Source organism: Ornithorhynchus anatinus, chromosome 11, assembly GCF_004115215.2.
Source record: "Ornithorhynchus anatinus isolate Pmale09 chromosome 11, mOrnAna1.pri.v4, whole genome shotgun sequence".
Lineage (NCBI taxonomy): Eukaryota > Metazoa > Chordata > Mammalia > Monotremata > Ornithorhynchidae > Ornithorhynchus > Ornithorhynchus anatinus.
The window spans coordinates 5,879,487-5,895,899 of NC_041738.1; the positions used below are offsets into that span (position 1 = coordinate 5,879,487).

General features: G+C 42.5%; 1 protein-coding gene across 2 annotated transcripts in view; it reads left to right on the forward strand.

The window, feature by feature from the left end:
• Window positions 1–16,413, forward strand: part of RPGRIP1L (RPGRIP1 like) — a 98,031-nt gene that overhangs the window by 53,417 nt on the left and 28,201 nt on the right. The window contains exons 16-22 of one of the 2 annotated variants that reach the window (XM_001513127.5): window positions 1,121–1,272; window positions 2,793–3,171; window positions 4,125–4,315; window positions 4,426–4,509; window positions 5,079–5,159; window positions 6,447–6,606; window positions 8,747–8,844. In XM_001513127.5, the coding sequence (XP_001513177.3) occupies window positions 1,121–1,272; window positions 2,793–3,171; window positions 4,125–4,315; window positions 4,426–4,509; window positions 5,079–5,159; window positions 6,447–6,606; window positions 8,747–8,844 (1,145 nt within the window). The remainder of the gene's footprint in view (window positions 1–1,120; window positions 1,273–2,792; window positions 3,172–4,124; window positions 4,316–4,425; window positions 4,510–5,078; window positions 5,160–6,446; window positions 6,607–8,746; window positions 8,845–16,413) is intronic. The other variant, XM_029075989.2, reaches the window with a different exon arrangement.

Sequence of the window (16,413 nt, forward strand, 5' to 3'; positions counted from 1 at the left end):
CCCCAGCGCTTAGTGCACTTAAGCACTTAATAAATACCACTATTGTTATTATTACTCTTATTATTTTATTATATGCACTGATTGCATGGATGCTTTCAGGAGACTAGTGAACTTGGACTGAAGTGAAGTGAGGCTGGTGATATTTCGTAGGGTGTTATGTCTCCTCTTAGTGTCACACCCGGAGAGTTTCCAGCGTGGCTCTGTGGAAAGAGCCCGGGTTTGGGAGTCAGAGGTCATGGGTTCGACTCCCGGCTCGTCCACTTGGCAGCCGTGTGACTGTGGGCGAGTCACTTAACTTCTCTGTGCCTCAGTTACCTCATCTGGAAAATGGGGATTAAGACTGTGAGCCTCACGTGGGACAGTCCGTTACCCTGTATCTACTCCAGCGCTTAGAACAGTGATCCGCACATCGTAAGTGCTTAACAAATACCAACATTATTATTATTACTCTACCAGTCTCCACTATGGGAGGGAAAGTCAAGCAGAGGCCTACCCATTCCATTCCTAGCTCGGGCAGTGGCTAGCGATATGCTGCAAGTCAAAACTCACCCTTGCTGGGCAGCAGCGGCATGGGAGAGACTCGAGGGCGGAGACTCACGTTCACTACGCGGAAGGAGGCAGTGGTAAACCGCTTCTGTATTTTTCCCGAGAAAACTCTATGGATGCACTACCGGAATGATTGTAGATGGAGATGGGGTATTCTGGGAGCGTCACTAAGGGTAGGAGACGACGGCATAAGATAAGGGTGTTTTGTATTTACTAACTCCTAAACCTTTAGTCAAGCTTTGAAGTTCTATTTCCATCAACATGAAACTATTTGGTCCTGGCGTAACCTTCAGAAGTAACATACAATAGTATATATTTCAAATCGGCTTGTGTTTATCCTTCGTAATCCAAACTCCACTAGGTAGGATTAGTATAAGAAACTCTGAACTACAGTAGAATGGAATCTAGAGAGAACTTGCCGGAGCGAACTTTATATTTTCGCTATTATTTTCCATCCTTCGTTGAACTTAGACAGCTAATGCTCACAATTTAATGTGTATCTCTGCTTCCAAGTATTAACTAAGATGTTTTCGATGAGAACCAACTGAACAGGAGACTGTAAATTGGTTTGTAGGAATTAGGGAAGACATCCAAAACTATGGCACTGTAGAATATTGGATTCGATTAAGGGTTCCTATGGATCAAGCAATCAGACTGTACAAAGAACGGGCAAAAGCTCTGGGATATATTACAACCAATCTTAAGGAACCAGACCAAATGCATCAGGTAAGTTAGTTTTATTTTATAAACTGTTCAGATACGATTCTTTTCCTCCTCCAGTACTTCATCTTCTAGGCTGTGAGCCCGTTGTTGCGTAGGGATTGTCTCTGTCTGTTGCCCAATTGTACTTTCCAAGCATTTAGTACAGTGCTCTGCACACAGCAAGAGCTCAATAAATACAATGGAATGAATGAATCCTTGGAAAGTCTTTACTGTAAAACCACTTTCCTTTGTCATTCATGAAGCTAAAGGTCTAAAATTGCATTCTATCAGTGATATTTATTGAGCAGCGTAGCTTAGTGAATAGAGATGGGCCTGGGAGTCAGAAGGACCTGAGTTCTAATCCGGGTTCGGTCACATGTCTGCTGTGTGTGACCTTGGACAAGTCACTTCACTTCTCTGGACCTCAGTTACCTCATCTGGAAAGTGGGAATTAAGAGTATGAGCCCTTTGTGTGACGGGAACTCTGTCCAACCTGATTAACTTGTATCTATCCTAGCACCTGGAACAGGGCTTGGCACAAAGTTAGCGCTTAACAAGTACCATAATTATTTATTATTATTTACTGTGTGCAGAGCACAATACTAAGTGCTTGGAAGAGTACAATACAGCAGAGTTGGTAGCCACATCCCCTGCCCATAATGAAGTTACAGTCTATGCTAGAATATTTACAGATATATATTTACATAGATGCCGGGTGGGAAGAGTCAAAAACCATTTTCAGTTTGATCCTATTTTTCACCAAGACTATTAGTTTACGCAAAAGCTCTAAAATGCTAAGGGAAATGATAAACATGAAGGGCTTCATCTAACTCTGTTGCCGAGCATAGGATTCCTCACCAGGGTATTGGGCCACCGAGGGCATCAACAGTAGATCGACCAGATGGCTTATTAAATTCTATAACTTAAAAATTCGTAAATGGCCTTGAGTCTATTATTCGTTGAGAGGCCACGAGCTCACGTTATGTTTGCCATTTTGCTGTCTAGAGTCAGAAATATAAGAATGATAGAAGCAGCCCCGACAGTAATCTGGAGCAAGAGAGAACTCAGAAGCCATGTAGGAAATCAGGTAGAGGGAAAAGCAGCCTTATAAAAAAAAGATAGAGGAGCCTTGGCTCCTCCCCAGACCATAAATCGACGGCCTTTTCCAAGTGAGAGAAACTGACCTTTTTTGCAAAATTGCAAATATGAAAGATGACACGTTTAATATTGTTCAGATTCTTCCTGCCAACCTAAGCATAAAGACTTACTTGAAGCCCAAAGCCTGGTGTAATGATCAAACTGCCAGACTTGTTGTGGAAGAACTAGAGTTTAAATTCCCATGTCTCGGTCCTCTCTTCGCGACAGAAATCCGTGTGCGGTTCAACTTGGGAAACAGCCTTCTGCTGCTTCTTATAGAAGTTCATTAGGAAATTAAAGCGCATCTAAAGTTGGTCATAATTTCATTTTTTGAATTGGCAACTGTTTTTGTCTTTTAGAGGTATTAGCATAACAATTGAAATGGAAATTATCCTTTTTCATTATAGTTGAGACAGCAGACACACAGAAAGGACCAACTCTGTTCACCAGTATCTACAGATGGCAAGTTAAATGAACTCCATATTACAATAAAATGTTGCAACAACCTCCAACCCCGAGCAAGCCACCTGCAGCCAAGTCCATATGTTGTGTACAAGTTTTTTGACTTTGCAGATCACGACACATCCATCATTCCGAACAGCAATGACCCACAGTTCGATGATCACATGTGCTTTCCTGTGCCCATGACCACAGATTTAGACAAGTACCTAAGGTCGGAGACCCTGAGATTTTATGTGTTTGACGACGGCGAGCCGCGAGATGATATTTACGTAGGGAAAGCAAATGTGCCTCTAATTTCTTTGGCACATGACAGAAGTATCTCAGGTAAGAGTATGATCTTTAAAAACCAGGTCTTTCGCATGCTCTATCCTACCACTATTCAAATATTCCAAGGGTAATATGAAAATATTGCCAGTGTCCCCTGTATCCTGTACCGTAGTACAGATTCGTCACCTCCAAAACTAACCGTATCATCTCTTTGTGCTGAAAGAAAGAACGTACAAAAGGCCACCCATAAATCTGATTACCAAGTACAGGGTTTTCTGAACCGGTGATTGTACTGAGAGCATTGTGAATGCATTAAGGTTGCTTAGATCAGGGATTTCATTGTTAAAAGATGTCTTCCTTTTAAAAGAAGAATTAAAAATGGATTTCACTCTTAAGTTCCCTTTTTAGAAAAGAGTCTAAAGGCTTGAAAAGCTTTTCAGATAAAGTCTATTTCTTTTAATCCTTAGGTTCTGTTTCTGCTGGGCTATTCACGACTCTAGCAATTGGGGGTACTCCTAGCAGCAGATAGATATTTTAAAATTGCACAGTAAAAATAATTGTGTTTGCAAGTAGGGAAAGTGCCTTTTAATTTGTCTTTGGGTAGAGAAAAGTCTGTTTGGATATTCAAATGTATAAGTGAGGTTAAATCATCATAATGATATTAAGTGCTTTGTATGTGCCAAGTACTGTGTTACCTAGAAGTTCTCTCTAGATCTGTTATTCTTAAGTAAAAATTGAGTATATAAATTCAGGGAACCATTCAATTATTCATCAGTTAACATGCTTGTCTTTGAATCAAGATCTTTCAAAGTGCTTGACTTCAAAAGAGTGTGTTTGTGAACCCATTATAGATTCTTTTGCCTTCAACGTATCCTCCGAGTCGAAATTACATTGCGACTTGAAGATACGGTCACAGGAAATTTTTTTTAAAAATTATGTGGGAGGCCAGTTTTAATGCTTGGGATTTGAAAGTAAAAAACAGTGAATTATAATTAAACTGATTTTTACAGGTACATTTGAGCTGACGGATTCGGAAAAGCATCCTACCGGCACCATCCATGTCGTACTAAAATGGAAGTTGGCGTACCTTCCCCCAAGTGGATCAGCAGCAGCTGGAGACTTAGCAAACCTTATACAAAACGAAGAGCCGGCCGTGGTCCAGAGACTACCACCGACTCCCACTCGGCCTGCTTCAGTCACTGTATGTCCTTCTGGCTTTTTGCATTTGCTGGGAAAAATAAGAACTATTTAGAGGGCACTTTAAATCCAGTCTCTTTCCCACTCAGTTTCGTATGTTTTGGTTTATCGTAGGCACCGACACCCAAACCAAGACAACGATCCACCCACGCAGACAAGAAGGTGTCCTTTGTGGATGTGCAACCCTCTCCGCCTCCAGTAAGCCACAGAGAAATCCGAATGTTTAAGGGATGTTTTTAGGAACGGATATAAGTAGGAGGCATCACTTCTGTTAGGAGGAAGCCATATGGGTCGCTTTGCAAGGCACCTGCTGGTGTTTTTTTCCCTCGTATACCGTATAATGGTACAACCACTGGGAAGCTGTGTTGCCTAATGGATAGAGCACGGACCTGGGAATCAGAAGGCCCTGCCTTCTCATTCTGGCTCTGCCCCTTGTTTGCCGTATGTCATCTCACTACTCTGGCCTTCAGTTCCCTCATCTGCAAAACAGAGATTTTTTTTAGAAAACCTGTGTTACCTCCTGGTCCCCTCCAAAGGATCTTGCTTACTGCCAGGGAATAAACCTGGACACCAAAATAGTAGCCTCAATATGTTTCATTCTATCAAACAGAAAGCAGAGCTACGTAGCTACCGAACCTTGTTAATTCATCTTTTACTTATGGAACTTTGACGGGGGAGCCTAATTTAACATCATAAAGCGTGCCGTATGGCCGAAATCACCATTTTGCTAATATAAAAGTTAAGTGACGCATCTGTCTATCCAATAGAAAGCTGCTTCAGATGAAGATGTGAAAGAGGCTTCAGCGAAAACAGAAGTTAATTCTGCACCAGTTGCAGATGTTCCAGAGGTATCTATTTCTCTAGAAGCTGCTACTTATCTTTAAACTAATATAGGTTTTTGCAGCGCAGAAGCAGCATGGCCTAGAAGATAGAGCATGGGCCTGGATTGGCACACAGTAAGTGCTTAACAAATACCACAGTAATTATTATTATTATTACCCAGAAGGACCTGGGTTCAAATCCCAGCTCTGCCACATGTCTTCTGCGTGACCTTGGGCAAGTCGCTTCACTTCTCAGAGCCTCAGTTACCTCATCAGTAAAATGGGGATTAAAACTGGGAGCCCCATGTGGGACAGAGACTGTGTCCATCCCGATATGCTTGTATCTACCTCAGCGCTTAAATCATAAAAACTAATAATAAAAATTGTGGTATTTGTTAAGCACTTGCTATGTTTCAGGCACTGTACTAAGCGCTGGGGTGGATACAAGCAAATCGGGTTGGACACAGTCCCTGTCCCTTGAAGGGCTCTCAGTCTTCATTCCCAATATTCCAGATGAGATACCTGAGGCACAGAGAAGTGAAGTGACTTGTCCAAGGCCACACAGCAGACAAATGGTGGAGCTGGAATTAGAAACCAAGACCTTCTGATCCCAAAGCCCCTGCTCAATCCACTCCGCCATGCTCCATTATGATTATTATTATTACCCTTTAGCAACGGTGAGCAGTGGAGGGCAATCATGATTTTTATTCAGGTTCTTGGTTTGGGGCATTCCGCAATTTATTTTCAAAAATGATGCATTTTTCTTTACTTGACTGTCTTCCCAAAGAGCTATCTTTCTTCTGGTTCTTTGGCTGGAATCAGGTGCATTCTCTATTTGGAAAGCAAACTTACGCCTGAAGAAAGATTCATTTAGCATATTTTTTACTTCTCTGATGCCAGTTTTTTAACAAATTGCATAATAAGGTTATTGTGCTTGTATATGTGACTTCTAGGTTGAAAAATATTTAAAAAACAAATGTGAATATTTTTTAAATACTGGTAATTTGTGGTTGTATTTATGTTGACAGGAACCAAGTGATTATGCGCATTAAAATATTGAGTGAATGCATTTGGTTATGAATTTGAGCATATTTCACTCTGACAAATAATGTTTTTTCCATTGATAACTGATGAGCTTTTCTTTGCAGTCTGCACTATGTAAGCAATAGCCTTACTAATAGGTGAATATAATAAATAGCTGTATTTTGAGTCTTAAATCTCGATAGCATTACAATTTGAGCGCCTTCGCAGAAATGGTATAAATTCGAGTGAAAGGGTCATAAACAGCTCTCGCTATTTCTCGTTCGTCCTGAGGTTTTCCACGAAAGGTTAGCAGACAAAGTAAACGAGACCCCTGACAAAATCCAGCAAGGAAAGGAAGACTTGTCTCAGCTCTCCGAAGGTCAGCTTGCTGACGACAGCTCGGCTACCTCCGACGATGGAACGGAAATTCCCGAGGAGTTGGAGACGGAAGGTGGTTTTCTTTTTTCAGTCGAGGTCGCTGCCTCCATTTCGATTTTCTGAATCGACCTCCCCATCCCGTCCCCACCATAGGGATGGACATCTGTGGTGAACAGTAGGAACTGCCTCATTAGAGTTGCTCGTTTGGCAGAAACGGCATTCCGGAATTCCTGGTGGCCATGGTGAGATGGCATGGTGGTTTCTATTCTTAGCCCACTTGAAAGCTCTCACATAATTGAATCTACAATATGGTTTCTGCCTGACTTATACAACCCCGTACATGAACCTGACTCTATAGCCCATTTTCAGATAAGAATTGTTTTAAGGACAATTTTGTGGAGAGTGCACAAGAAAGCAAACGCTGACAGTCATATCTAAGGTTGTCTTGGATCATAAGGCCCTAGAACTCACTCTCCCTCCACATGTGCCAGATCACCCCACTCCCCGCCTACGAAACCTTATCGAAAGCACATCTCCTCCAAGAGCCTTCCCTGATTGAGCCCTTCTTTCCCCAACTACTTCTCCCTTCTGTGTCTCCGCGCACTTGGATCTCTGCCATTTGAGCCCGGGATATTCACCTCACCTGAGCCCCGAGATGCTTAGGTCCATATCCGAAATGTAGCTGTTTATATTAATGTCTGTCTCCCCCTCTAGACTATAAGCTCTTTGTGGGCAGTGAATATGTGTTCCAGCTGTATTGTATTCCTACTCCCCCGGCATTTAGTATAGTGCTCTGCACAGAGCAGTCAATAAATACCATTGATTGATTATAAACTTTTGAAATTGCCGAGGTCCCTGTCCTGCTCCTCTTTGATTTTTTGCCCTTCACTTCCTCCTCTTTAAAGGTAGAGTTATTTTTCTGGTATTTGTTAAGCGCCGACTACCTGCCAGGCACTGTACCAAACCCTGGGGTAGATACACGTTAATCAGATTGGACACTGTCCCTGTCCCAGCCAGTGCTCACGGTCTCAAGTCCCCATTATACAGATGAGGGAACTGAGGCACAAAGTAGTGAAGTGGCTTGCCCCAAGATCACACAGCAGACAAGTGGCCGAGCCATGATTAGAACCCCGCTCCTTCTGATTACCAGGCCCCAGCTCTAGCCACTAGACGGCGATGCCTGTCGGTGTTATTTTCTCTTTCACTTCCCTCCTTTCTAATGCCTTTTTTCTGTTTTTGAAAATATGAGGAAAAAACATTTGGGGACACAATTTTACTTCTTACATTGGAAAGAGTTGAAATGCATATGTTGTTATTTTGGGTTTGAAGACTGCTTGGGTACTGTTATCTTCTGGCTGATACATTGTTTCTTAACAAGATATTTTAGCGTTTTGGCCTGGGAGATGAACAAGCCCCCAAATGGGTTAGCAGAAAATGCTTTCAATTGTTTCCATAAACCTTTCTTTCTCCAGCCAGACTCTCCTGGCCACTCAGCTGCTGATTGTGGATTAGAATCTCTGGAAAATTGTATCACCTCTTTCAGAGGAAGAGTTAATCCCACCCTTTAATTTTTTCACCTTTAAAAGAGTAATAGTAATGGTATTTACATGCTTACTAAGTGTCAAGCACTCTTCCGTGGCTCAGTGTAAAAGAGCCTGGGCTTCGGAGTCAGAGGTCATGAGTTCGACTCCCGGCTCTGCCACTTGTCAGCTGTGTGACTGTGGGTGAGTCACTTAACTTCTCTGTGCCTCAGTTACCTCATCTGTAAAATGGGGATTAACGGTGAGCCTCACGTGGGACAACCTGATTACCCTGTATCTCCCCCAGCGCTTAGAACAGTGCTCTGCACATAGTAAGTGCTTAACAAATACCAACATCATTATTATTAAACACTGGAGTAGATACAAGTTTATCAGGTTGTCCCACGTGGGGCTCACAGTCTTAGTCCCCATTTTACAGATGTAGTAACTGAGCCACTGTGAACTTAAGTGACTTGCCCGGAGAAACACAGCTGACAAGTGGCAGATCCGGGATTGGAACCCACAACCTCTGAGTCCCAAGCTCTTTCCACTAAGCCACGCTGCTCCTACAGCCGAGTCGAGATTAGTCATCACCATTATCCTAGAGTTGAGAACAGTCACAATTCTCGGTACATATCAGAGGGCACAGGGTAATTTTTCAAGCCTTATTGATCTTCATTTTTTTGTTAACAGATCAAGAAAATAGATCTGCCGCTGACGCAACTGAATCAGTAATGACCGACAGTGATGACTGCATCGTTCCAAGTCCCGTGTCCGAGAATTTCAGGCAGGTCAGGAATTTCATGGCAACTTGAAATAATGACATTTTGTATCAAACTCTTGTTTAGTATTTGCCCATCTTCTTTCAAAAGTTGGGGTTTTTTTTTTCTGGAGGATTGTTGTTTTTTTCATTTGGGGAAATCATCCAAATTTTCCAGTACCCTCCCCACAGTGGTGACCTTGACAACTACTGAGTTCACAGAATGGAAACAGGCTGAGCTCCCATTTACCAGCTCCCTACAAGCCCCACACTATAATAAGGATTTTGGTCATCATTAAGATCTTGCTATATGCCAGGCACTGGACATCCTCTTTTTCATCCTCCCCAACTGTCTCTCAAGAGGAGGTTGCTCGTCTACTTTCAGAATTTACCCCCTTCCATTTGTATCCCTTTCACCATGAGAAGCAGCCCAGTGTAGTGGATAGAACACGGGCCTGGAGTCAGAACGTGGTGGGTCCTAGTCCCGGCTCCGCCGCTTGTCTGCTGTGTGACCTTGGGCAAGTCACATCACTTCTCTGGGCCTCAGTTACCTCATCTGGAAAATGAAGTATGAGACTATGAGACCCATGTGGGACAGGCACGGTGTCCAACCCGATTTGCTTGTAGCCATCCCAGCGCTTAGTACAGTGCCTGGCACATAGTAAGTGCTTAACAAGTACCACAATAATTCTTTTTCTAAAAACACTCGAACCCGCTCTTCAACCACTCACTCTCTGATTGTTCCTCTCCCTCTTCTTTCAAACACCTTGATGTCTTTCCTAGCCTAGAAAGCATCCTCCTCTGGACCCAACTGTATATCCGGTTAAATCCCACTATTTTTATTATTTAAACCAATCAGTGGTATTTAATAATCATCATTATGGCATTTGAGAAGCGCTTACTCTGTGCCAAGCTCTGTGCTAAGCCCTGGGGTAGATACAAGGTCATTAGGTTGTCCCATGTGGGGCTCACAGTCTTAATTCCCGTTTTACAGTTGAGGTAACCGAGGCACAGATGAGTTAAGTGGCTTGCCCGAGGTCACACAGCAGACAAATGGCGGGGCCGGGATTAGAACCCACGTCCTCTGACTCCCAAGCCTGTGTTCTACCCATTAAGTCTCGATTTGTTTCGCACTTACCATATGCACACCATTCCAGTAAGCACTTGGGAGACCACAGTGCAGTAGAATTGGTAAACAAAATTCCTGCCCATAAGGAGCTTATTGTCTAGGCAGGAAGAAAGACAGTGATGTAAATAACAGATAAGGGAAATGGTATTACAGATGCCATGGTAATAATAATAATCGTGGCATTTGTTAAGCGCTTACTATGTGCCGGGCACTGTATGAAGCGCTCGGTAGTACAGTGCTCTAACCATTAGGCCCCACTTCTTCTGGATAATTACCTCCCCCCCGCCCCCATCTCCCTCAAACACTTCACCTTCTGTTTTTATGAGTCATAATTGTTGCTTTGCATTATTTCTCCTGACTGGTTTAATCAAGGAAACTCCTTCCAGATTGTAAATCCTTGAGGGCAGGGATTAAAACAGTGCTCAGCATATTATTTATTACTTAGGCCTCAGTTTGGATCCCACAAGGTAATACAAATTGCATAGGCCCGTGGTGAGTGCCTGTTAATGCTTGCTGCCCGTTAGTTTGGTTTTGTTAAAAATGGAATGTAGTTTATTCATCCTTTTACCTTGAATAGCAAGTTTGGAAAAATATTAAACTGCATCTAATTTCTGTTTATGCTATATTTTCTAAGACCTCTGCTCAAACCATTACAGTGTTTACTTCCTATTTTGCTTTGGAGGTCTTAGTTTAATTACCTTTCCAACTCTCCTCCAGTGAATTATTATTCAACCTGAACTGCGTGCTCCAAAATTCCGAGTAGAGACCAATCTTTTCTACAAACAGCAACAAACTAGAACGCTGTATTTGAACGATTTGAATAAGGTTATGGGAATGAATTTGATGATTAAGGATGCAGTGTGAGGAAATTTTATGGTGCATCTTGGACTTTTTTACGGTATTTGATAAGCGCTTTACCATGTGCCAGGCATTGTGCTAAACACTGGGGCAGATGCAAGCTGATCAGGTTGGGCACAGTCCCTGACCCACATGGAGCTCACGGTCTTAATCCCCGTTTTACAAATGAGGTAACCGAGGCCCAGAGAAGTGAAGTGACTCACCCAAGGTCCCACAGCGGACAAGTGACGGAGCCGGGATCTGACCCCGGGGCCTTCTGGCTTCCCGGGCTTTGCTCTATCCACTAGTCCACGCTGCTTCACCAAGGACTTTAAAAGTCTCCAGTTCAATTCTGTGTTGGTGCACCAGATCACACAAGTAGACACAGGTTGTAGACACAGGTCAGTCCTTTAATGTCCAGTGGAAGCTTTGAAGAAAGTCATTCAGTATAAGCCCCACGCTTAGACCGTGACCCCCATGGGAAACAGAGACTTTGCCTGTCCTGATTATTTTATATCTAACCCGGCGCTTGGCATCTAGGAAGCACTTAACGAATACCGTCATCATCGTTATTTTTATCAGTGCATTTAATTCATTCCTCCCACTCTCCTCTGATGTTGAAACAGCATGGCTTAGTGGATAGAGCACGGGCCTGGAAGTCAGAAGGAACTAAATTCTAATCCTGGCTCTGCTGCCTTGCATCTGCTGTGTGACCTTGGGGCGAATCACTCAACCCCTCTGCCTCAGTTACCTCATAAGTAAAGTGGAGATTAAGACTGTGAGTCCCGTGTGAGTCAAGGACTCCGATCTGATTAGCTGCTGCCCACCCCAGCGCTTAGCGCAGTGCCTGGCACATAGTAAGCGCTTAACAAATGCCATGAAAAAAGATTTCAAGTCGTCATTTCAGAAAAACCACTTCTCTCAACGTGGTCCTTTTCAGGATCACACTTCCCTCATGTTTTCTTCTGGACAAGCGGGGCTGTGGCTAAGGCAAACGAGGTTGGTGTGCGAACACGCGTCAGGCTTTTAAAAATGCAAAGCACTTGACAAATGCGGAGTATCATCAAAAGGTGGTATTTGGCTCTGGGCAGCTGCTTGTTCGAATATAAAGTACCACTTTGGATAGGGACATGTTTTTATAGCTGTGGGGCTCAGAAGGCTTCCAGAGCATCTGTAGTGGAGCAATCTTGGTTAAAAATGGGAAGCTTTTGATTCACCACAGGGAAACAGTTCATTTGCATTGTTTGTCCAAATAGGCCCTTTGGCTTCATTAAAAGAAGGCATATTCAGCCCTTTCAGATGTACAATTTGTTAACTTGAGAAACTTGGCCTTCTACCACTTTTCTTCCTGCAGTGAGGTTCCAGTATGTGGGAGGGAAGATTGCCGAAGTCATAAATGAGACAAGATGCATGATTAGAGATCGGTTACTTCATTAGGAGAAATTAGGAGAAACAGGAAAAAGAAAAAAAAACAATAAAGAACAATTTTCAAGAGCTAATGTGAGCATTGCCATCACAGTCTCGTTATCCATTAGGCCAATTTTAAAATCTAAGACCAATTAAGCAATCGTATTTATTGAGGGCTTACTGTGTACAGAACACTACACTGCGTGCTTGGGAGAGTACAGTATAAAAGAGTTGGTAAACATGTTCCCTGCCCTCAATGAACTTACAGTCTAGAGGGGGAGACAATCATTAATAGAAATGAATATTTTGTGGATATATACATAAATACCATGGGGCCGGGGGAGGAGTGAATAGAGGGAGCAAATCCAAATGCAAGGATGATACAGAAGAGAGTGGGAAAAGAGGAAATGAGGGCTTAATCAGGGAAAGCCTCTTGGACAAGATGTGCCTTCCATAAGGCTTTGAAGGGAGGGCGAGTAATTGTCTGTCTGATTTGAAGAGAGAGAGCATTCCAGGCCAGAGGCCTGGATACACGTGACATACACGAGATCGAGATACAGTGAGTAGGTTGGCTTTAGAGGAGCATACAGTTTCATTTACTTTTGCGTCCTCTCATGAACTCACCCTCCTGTCCTCTCATGAACTCACCCTCCTGTCAATATTTTCAGTTTGCATTCTTTGCTGAGGGAATTGGATCTTGAATGTTTTGTGTCTTCATGCTGTGTGCCTCATTCAGTACACAACAGCTTGTATCATCCATATTTAACCTTTGGCAAATCCTTAATTTCCAAAACACCTGTTTTGTCTTTTATCTAATGTCTTCCTATCTTATCCCTTCTCCTTTGTCCTACTTTCTTTTTTTGTTTACATATATCCTGGCTCATTCTATTTTCACATTCTAAATTTCTATTTCTTATTTTTAAAGTTCAATTGCATCTTTACTCGATTTTTTTCCCTTTTCCATTTGAAAGCCACAGATTTCGAATTCCTGATGGAATTCCACTTTTTACTTTTGCCCTTAGAAAGGAGCTCCAAGTAAGGAGGTATTATTCCAGATCTGATGGATGAGAGATAAATAAAAGTCCCTAAAAGAGGCAGTTTATAGGAACAGCAGCATACTGTCAATCTTCTAGATTCTAAAATATTACTGCAGATGTGGCTTTTAAAATGCTATTTTATTTTAAATGATAATGTCTGTAATAGATAAATAGAGCCTAATAAATATACTTTCATTACTTGCCTATAGAAATATTTTGGCAAATTAGCTTTTGGAGTATAATTGACTCTTATTAGCGTTTCACTCTTAAAATGATCCCGATCTCCCTACGGAAAAGTTTTAGCACCATTTGTATGAATTACAGGATCTTTCCTTCTGTAATTTCTCACACATGCTATTATCCTCATCAACCTTCTTTTTATTTCCGCAAAGAAAATAGAGTGCCACAGATTAATATTAGTACCTTTATGTAAAAAACCTCAAACTCATCATAATCATGATTTCATTTATTCTTATATTATCTTTGGGAGATAGGGAAGGGGTATAAATTCTTAGAAATGACAACATTTGGTACAGGGAAAGGAAGTGACTTGTCCAGAGGTTTTGAAATTCATGAAGTGCCTCTTCAAAATCAACTCTCCAGTGACACTGTCTTCTACATTATGACATTTAAACCTAATCTTGACTCAGTTACCAGTAAGACTTTCAAACCAGGGAATTCTTGCACAATGAAGTTCCTTAGCTTTCCTTGTGGCTTTCTCATTTTTATTGGTTATGGTGTTAGTTATGGTATTTGTTAAGTACTTACTGTGTGCCAGGCAGTGTACTAAGTGCTGAGGTAGATACAACCTTATCGGGTTGGACACCATCCCTGTCCTACGTGGGGCTCACAGTCTTAATCCCTACTTTTCAGATGAGGGAACTGAGGCACAGAGAAGTGAAGTGATTTGCCCAAGGTCACACAGCAGACAAGTGGCGGAGCAGGGATTAGAATCCAGGTCCTTCGGACTTCCAGCCCCGGGCTCTATCCGCTAGGCCACAGTCCTTCTCTGTTTGCCATCAGGTTATGAGAGATGAGACCTTTTTCCAAAATCACTTTAGAGTGGCCTCTATCAATCAATCGCATTTATTGTGCACTTACTGTGTGTAAAGTACTGTACTAAGCACTTGGGAGAGTACAGGATAAGAGAGTTGGGAGACACATCCCTTGCCTACAACGAGTTTTAGAGTCTAAATTTATACACTCTAAATTTCACCTCATCCAGATCATCGATTTCCACATCTTCTTTCCCAAGTCAAATAAGAAGACTGAGAAGCTGTGTTCCTCCCAATTAATGTAGTTATTTAATGCCTACCTAGGCAAATCCAAGATGATCAGCCAACACAGTCAACTAATCCTTCTCATTAGATTCAAGCTCCATAGAATGAATGATACCAAGAAGCGTGCTCTCTAAGTGGCTGTCAGGCAGTATTGACTTCTGTTATGAGAAAGCAAGACTGCATCTATTTGGCAAGGGAATGGCTCCCTCCATTAGTGGCTGGGAGATTCCTTTAGTCCTTCTCCATAATGGATGTGTTTGTGGCGCAGTCGGCCAGTCCGCATATACGTGTTCATCTCGGGCAACGTTACGACCTGGACCCTTACTAATTCCATTAAGGAAAGAGTTTGGCTCTAGGCTCTGGCACCTACTTTATTTTTCATGGTATTCGTTAAGCGCTAACTATGTGACAGGCCCCTTACTGAGCACTGGGATAGACACACGCTTGCAATCTCAAATCCCCGGCTTACAGATGAGGTAGCCGAGTCACAGAGACGTGCCTGCCCAGTGTCACACAGAAGATAAGTGGTGGAGCCGGGATTAGAACCCGGGTCCTTCTGATTCCCAGACCCATGCTCTGTCATCTAAGCTGCGCTGCTTTTCTTGAAGCACCTATTTGAGTATCAGCCTCTCTCCTCCCCAGTCCCCCTCTCCTGCTTTTAGGAGTTTTAGGAACATATTCCTGGAAGGCTAACGGGGCACCTCCTCCTCTGTGACGAAACTAGGGGTGTTCACTTGTTCCCTTGTCACCCTCCTAAGGTGTCCCACCAGGTAGAATCACGACGCCCCACTGCCTCTCTGTTCCCTCACTCAGGATGGATTTTCCAGACTTTATTCCCTGAAACCTGGACGAATCCATGCTCCATTTCCCAATGCCGCAATTCCCGTTACCACTGTCAGGGAAAACTAGAAGGAAGGAAGCATCACCGTTCGGGAGACCTGGAAGTAGGAAAGGAGAGACTGAGAGGAAGGGACGGAGCCAAAACTACCAATTGTCTGTCTCTAGCAGAGCACCTTTGAATGTTATTCCATATTTCTCTTAAAAATGTGAAGAATGAAGGTTTTTAATTAAATTGAAAGCACTTCAAGTTCTGTAACATATGCTTCATGAAAGCCAGAACTGCTCATCTAAAAAAATTAGCTCCTTCTGATATATAATTTATTCCTTCTTAAGTAGATTGTTTTGGACTCTTTCTTTTCATTTCAGGGAAAGTCATTTGGATTTTTTCCCTCTATTACAGCCTATTTCAACTGTACGACCTTGACCACTCACCATCCTAAACTGTGATTTCTTACAATGGTCTTTAATAGTCTGATTTGTGCCGAGACACTATCTAAGTAAAGCATGTGCAACATCATCTAATGCAACCAGCTACATTAAGCAATGTTTCATGCCTGATTGGCTGCTCATCTATTCATCTCTCCCTCTTTTAGAAATTCCACCACCAGTGTAATATAGAGAGAGGTTCTTTTAATAGGTAGAACTGAGCTTTGTTTAATTACATATTGAATGTAATAAAACCCTTTAATCTGTAACACTGTGAACCAAACTAGAAAATACTCATCATCGTTAAGAGAAGCAATAGTCTCGTCCCAGACACATTTCTAGAAGTTGGTTCACTTTATTTTACAGACGATTTTAAGGGAGTAGTGAGAAGATTTCAAGCGTAGGCCAGTTTATGGCTAGTGGCCTTCTCACTTTCTCATATGATCGAAGGGGCTGATGTGAAAACAGGGAGCGGGGCTTCCTGAAATGTAATTTCTAAAGGGGAAAGAGCACTTCAGCTTGAAGGTTACAAGACCTTGTGTGAGTTCTGCTGAGTGGAGAAGCAAGTTTCCGTACTTGAAGCTTGCTTCCCGTGAAAGAATCAGCTTGCAACAGTGAGTTTGGATGATAGAAAAAGTGTCCGT